Source organism: the organism of the source record quoted next, unplaced genomic scaffold (assembly GCF_019419815.1).
Source record: "Pyrus x bretschneideri cultivar Hongxiangsu unplaced genomic scaffold, Pyrus_bretschneideri_v1 Contig142, whole genome shotgun sequence".
NCBI classification, from domain to species: Eukaryota; Viridiplantae; Streptophyta; class Magnoliopsida; order Rosales; family Rosaceae; genus Pyrus; species Pyrus x bretschneideri.
Window position 1 is genome coordinate 192612 of NW_025999438.1, and position 5886 is coordinate 198497.

Sequence of the window (5886 nt, forward strand, 5' to 3'; positions counted from 1 at the left end):
TTTGGGTTGAATTCGAGGACGGATACAGATTGAGAGGCCTATAACCATATCCAAAATCGTAACCAAATAATATTCAAGGTTTTTCTCCATTCCCAAATTTTCATACCCACATCTGTTCCATTCAGGCAGTTATCTACTGTTGCCATCCCTACTTATCGGTGATTTTACATTTAGTAAGTTCCAAAAGAATCTTCCGCATTGGAGACACCCTCTGAATTAAGGACTGCCAAGAATAATTGATGGGCCTGAACTTCAGCCTTTTCGATTAAAAACAATCCCAGCTGAGATTTATCATTTGTAGCCCATATCCACCCAATTCTTAGCCTACAAGGGGAAGGCAATCAAGGGCACTGTTCCCCGCTATAAATACTAACACCACGAAGCGAAACCTATGTCACCAATCTGCTTCTTCGTCTCCTCCCTCCAACCTATTCATTCACTCTTTCCCAGTTCTAACTTCTCGCCGCCCCAAACTCCATAACCAAATCCTCTAATCTCTGTTTTCGTTTTATTATTATGGTTTGTAGGAGGCAAGCAGGTGCGATGATGATGAGAAATTTATAATCTCGTTAATCTGATCTTGTATGAGGAGAAACTATCTCATCCATTCATAATCTTTCTGAGCACCTTCTTCTTTCTTATTCTCCTTTATCTTATTTGAACTCAAAGTTTTCCTGCTTTCTGTACTTCTGTTTTCATTTTGTTTTAGTTTTTTTTGGGTTTTTCTTGTTCTGGGTTTATTTTACAATGCGTCGAATTTGTGTGGAAAAAGGTCAGACATCGTGGGGTTTTTTTTGGTCAATAAAAATCGTGGGGGGTGTTTTTTTTGGTCAATAAAATTCGTGGAAAAAGGTCAAAAATTGTTTTCTAATTCACAGAACCCCTTTTGAAGTTGAAGTTGAGAATCTGAAGCAACAAATTTCATCTTAACGGAAGAAATATTATGCAATAGTTAATTGCCATGAGTCTTTTGAATTGGACTAGTCAGAATCTGGGGTTTTAAACTTTGATCGTAACCCCTAAACAAGAATAATGTTGTGTTTGAAAGTGCTTTGTAACGAGGTGCTTTTGGGATAAGTGTTTATTATAAGAACATTGATTTTTTATTTGTAGAAATCTCACATTATTTTTTAAAAATTCATTTATAATAAATTAAATAATTTGTCACTGATAAAGAATGGAACTTTATTGCAAAAAGTGAATCAACTTAAGCATCTAATTTTTTTAATTGGCAAGTGTTCGATCATCTTCAAGAGTCGGATTAATATGAGTAGCCGAGTGATTTCTTTGATTGCCCCCCTTCATTCTTGTCAAGGCTATCATTCACGTTTTTGAGATTTTGACGTAAATCCGCATTATTTTTCAATTTTTATAATTGAAAGCGTAAAATAACAAATTTTGTATTCAATTTTATTGATTTTTTTAGTTTAACTAAATAAGAAAATTTACGGATTTTAGAAAATAAAATCATGTCATTTTAATTTTCGTCATTTTAAATTTTTTTTAGTAATTTTAAATTTTTTCATCCTTCCTCTTTTCAAATTGATGAACTTGTACAAAGACAATTACCTTTTAGAGTAAAAAATAAAGGCAATTTTATGGCCCTTACCATCCAATTGCCGTTACCTTTCACCAACTGGTTGAGATGCTAATGGTGTAGCGCTAAACTTGTTATTTATGTGTACCTCTTGGCATCAATTTTTGAAGCCTTTCCATTATTTATAGAGGAAAATTCGATTTGGATGGATCGATGATTTGAGAAACCTAATCGCTTTGGTTGACTGGTTTGGTTTAGTTGGCTCTGTTCACTTGTGCTCTATTTCTTTTACCTTAATACTCAATAATTTTGCTCACCCTTATTTAATACAGAATTTTCCACTTACGGTAACTTTGATTCAAATTCCCTGTACTTATTTAAATTTCGATGATTCACTAAATTTGAAACATAATGTTCATTGACACACCTCGATCTAGATATTTTCAGATAAACACCAAGATTGATGCATGCTGACGTACACCAAAATAGTAACTACACTATAACATGCATGATGACTTAAATTAAGTGACAAATTATTAAATATACCAAAAATTCCGTTCTGACTATAGAGTTATTGCCAAAGTTAAACACATGTAAGAAACAATCTCGGACTCTCTACTACATGGACAACAACATTCTCATAGCGTAGTTTTAAGTTATGAGTACCACAATCAAGGAAAGATACAAATATATTCAAGTCATACGATCCATTCTAAGATAGATGTTTATAATAGAGAATTACATTAAGAAAAAGTGTCATCCTCAGTAGGAGCATTCATGGCCGACGACGTTTAGGCCTCAATGTCAAAGTAGTTACCACTACTATGTCCTGAGGGGGCAAAATACAAATGAGTGGACAAAAACGAAAATTTTCTAAAATTAATTTCTCTTTTGGAACATACTAATTTCCTGCTTTAATCCTCTGGTTTAGAAACTATATATGCATAAAATCCTTAAGATGCCGGAGGAGCAAAAATAAAATCATTTAGGAGAGGAGTTTTGAACCCAGGACGCATGGGTAGAAACTTAACACCTTATCCATTAGAATATTAGACCACATACCTGTAAATCCCATGTATTTCTCATTCTCAACCATATTGCATTGATATTTCTCGTATAAATTTATTCGAGCTCCAAAAAATATTCTGTAAAGTGTTACGGGAACTTTCATCCCATAGTAATTTTTTTCTCCAAAATACTTACAGATATATTCCAGAGCATCTCTCGAGCTCAAAGGTCGAACATGAAACAAAATAACCCTTCTAGGGTCATTTTACTCATTTCACATAGAATGGGCGAAATTAATAGAAACTTAGGGACGGGTCATAACATCCATACGTTTACTTCCCATATAGACTATATACCATTTTGCTTCTTTACAAATGATAATATATATACTAAATTCATCTAAACTATAAGAAATAAGAAGAGTTTAAAATCAGGATTGTACTATTCTCACACCCCCTTAACCTTGCACACATACCTTTTATTTTTTTGTCCTTCATTTCACTCGATGTACCACATAATTGAAAAGAATGTATGAAAAGTAAAATGATAAGTGTGGATAGCACCACCCTAAAATCAATACGCATAGAGTTAATGAGAAAACCATATATTTTACCAAGACAATTAAATAAGATTTGTCATCCCACATTCCAAATGTGAATACTGTAAAGAATCCTACAAACATAAGAAATGGAGGCAACAAAAAGAAAAGTGAGTGAACGTAGACAATCCAAGTACACAGAGCAAATTCACTTAGTACTACACTCTACTAATATTCTTCTTCACATGTAAAGGAGAGGCTTTAGGTTCAATTCTCACTAAAAGAGAATTTGAACCATATTATTGCTAACCCATTGTGAGGCTAAGTTATCATCTCCCTCCAGTGTAATATCGTTTATTAGGAAAAAAAAAAAAAAAAAGTACGCAAAGCAAAGGAAGGGAATCCACGTACACACCACACCCAAAGTCTCCTGCCCGTAGCCCATGATTTCCCGAACAAAACATCCCTATACAAACAAATCGACAACAAAAATCCAAAAGCCATAAGAAACCCACATCATTAAAATCATCCTTAATTCGGTTCTGCTAATCATACGATAATGGCGCTGGAGACGGTGAAGGAGGACGAAGAAGTTTACAGGTGGAGAGAAGTGCAGCTGCTTCAAATCGCAGAGCTGGAGAGAGAGAAGCTGGTGAGAAGGCGAGGCCGTGACATTGTCATAGCTGTGGATCATGGGCCCAACAGCAAGCACGCTTTCGATTGGGCTCTCATCCATTTCTGCAGGCTAGCGGATACCATCCATCTTGTTCATGCCGTTTCCAGCTAATTCATTTCTTCATTTGCAAACTTTGTTGATATTGTTCTGTATTTTTACATTTTTTTTTATTTTTATTTTTTATGTTAGTATTCGATTTGAATATGAATTGCACACCTCGAGTGTTAAATCTTTTGTATAATTATTGTGGTGAAGAGGTTTTTCCGTGAGACATGTCCTATGAGACTTGGATTTAACAATGGGGTGGCACGCATCTTCGTGGGTTCCACCCCATTGTTACAAGGAGAGTATTGAGAGAGTTCATAGGACGTGTCATATTCAAGATTTGTTTTTTTTTTTTTTTCAACCGTAAATGCATATGAGTCTCATGTTGTATGTTAGCTCCTATCATGCAGCACCTAGACGGTTATCTTGAGCTAACCTCTTATTATTTTTTTCGTGATTAGATGTGAAAAACGAGATTGTTTACAATGCAAGTGAGGGGCTTATGCAGAAGCTTGCTATGGAGGCTTTTGAAGTTGCCATGGTGAGTATAATAAGGGTTGTACTTGGCACAAGCGTAACTTAATGCCCTTTCAATCATGTGTGGAACATTAGCCATGTCTAATTTTATATGTCAACTGTCGATGATCTAATTTGGGGCATCCAAAATTGCACATAAAATTGCACTTAAACAACTTTTGGCCATTGCAATTTCTCAATTAAAGTTGGCAAGATGAGTAGTCATTTGCAGCATCAAATAAATGAGTTCCATTATTTGCCTACACTCGATCTATATTGTTGTGATGAATAAGTGTAATCTAGTCGAATTAATTGGATAATGCCGATATAGCATGATAACAGTAATAATGGATACCCCAATGCAGCTTGAACTGCTTTTATCGGCAAATGTTGACTTGCCAAACTGTCTGAGAACATAAAATGTGTGGTTCCTACATACTATGAATCTAAGCTTTCGATTAATGCCTGATTTTTATATTCATATTATGGTAATATAAACATCTGACGATACAGATTTGTCAAGATAACGTATTTACTGTTATTCTATAGGTAAATAATGTGGACAATTATGAGAACCAACTGTAGGTTATTTTCTTGCATTTGGAATTTCTCACATCCAAAATTTTAAACAATATTTATGGAAGTAGGTAAGGACTAGTGCCCGGATTGTGGAAGGGGATCCTGGTAAGGTAATTTGCAAGGAAGCAGAACGAGTAAAGCCAGCAGCTGTGATCCTAGGTACCAGAGGCAGAGGATTCATTCAAGGGTACCCTTCCTCTCTCTCTCTCTCTCTCTCTCACATAATTCATTTACTCACTTTATTGCTGGGATTTCTTCAGTGTACTACAAGGAAGTGTGAGTAAGTATTGCATGCGCAACTGTAAATCATCTCCGGTTGTAATCGTTCCAGGAAAAGGTATTATTTTCCATCTTATATGTGAATGGAACCAGCTTAAAGTCGATTGCACATAACTTTTTTTTGAAACATAAATATTTGTATCTTGAATTGGCAGAAGCTGGAGATGAGTCGATGATATAGCTAGGGGAGCTCGTGGTATGTATAGAACAGTTTGGCCCTTGATTAATGCTGTGCAATTTCTTTTAGCACCTTGCTGGATTATCTGGAAGTAGTAGTTGGAACTTGGTATGGTTGTAAGACTAGGAATCAATTGGCCAAGTCCTACCGTAAATGGTTATTCGGATGAAATGGTCAAAATGTAGAAAAAGATATGTGGGCTGAAAAGTATATTTCATGGATACGTGATTAAGAATATATACAATTACATTCCTTGCACAACAAGGTATTATCCCTACAAGTTAGGAATACAACTACAATTAAGATTACAATCATATCTAGACTCTAACTATGTTTCTACTTGTCTAACACTCCCCCATAAGTTGGAAAGTGGATGTCAAGAACTCCCAACTTGCGTAACATAGTAAAAAACTTTTCCTTCCTGAGAGGCTTGGTGAACAAATCCTCCAATTGGTATGCCGTACCAACATACTTGGTTTCTATAGTGCTATCTGCAATCTTATCTCGTATAAATTGACAATCCATCTCAA

General features: G+C 35.2%; 1 protein-coding gene and 1 non-coding gene across 2 annotated transcripts; both read left to right on the plus strand.

Moving 5' to 3' along the window:
- The first annotated feature begins 539 nt into the window (after window positions 1-539).
- On the plus strand, window positions 540-625 carry LOC125475371. The gene has a single exon (XR_007256751.1). It is a non-coding gene; the product is annotated as a small nucleolar RNA U30 (small nucleolar RNA).
- Window positions 626-3019: 2394 nt separating this feature from the next.
- Window positions 3020-5359, plus strand: LOC103967000 (uncharacterized protein C167.05). The gene is made up of 5 exons (XM_048580077.1): window positions 3020-3865; window positions 4266-4345; window positions 4968-5086; window positions 5160-5236; window positions 5334-5359. The coding sequence occupies exons 1-5, from the start codon at window positions 3643-3645 to the stop codon at window positions 5357-5359; spliced, it is 525 nt and encodes a 174-aa protein (XP_048436034.1). The 5' UTR covers window positions 3020-3642.
- The last annotated feature ends 527 nt before the right edge of the window (window positions 5360-5886 follow it).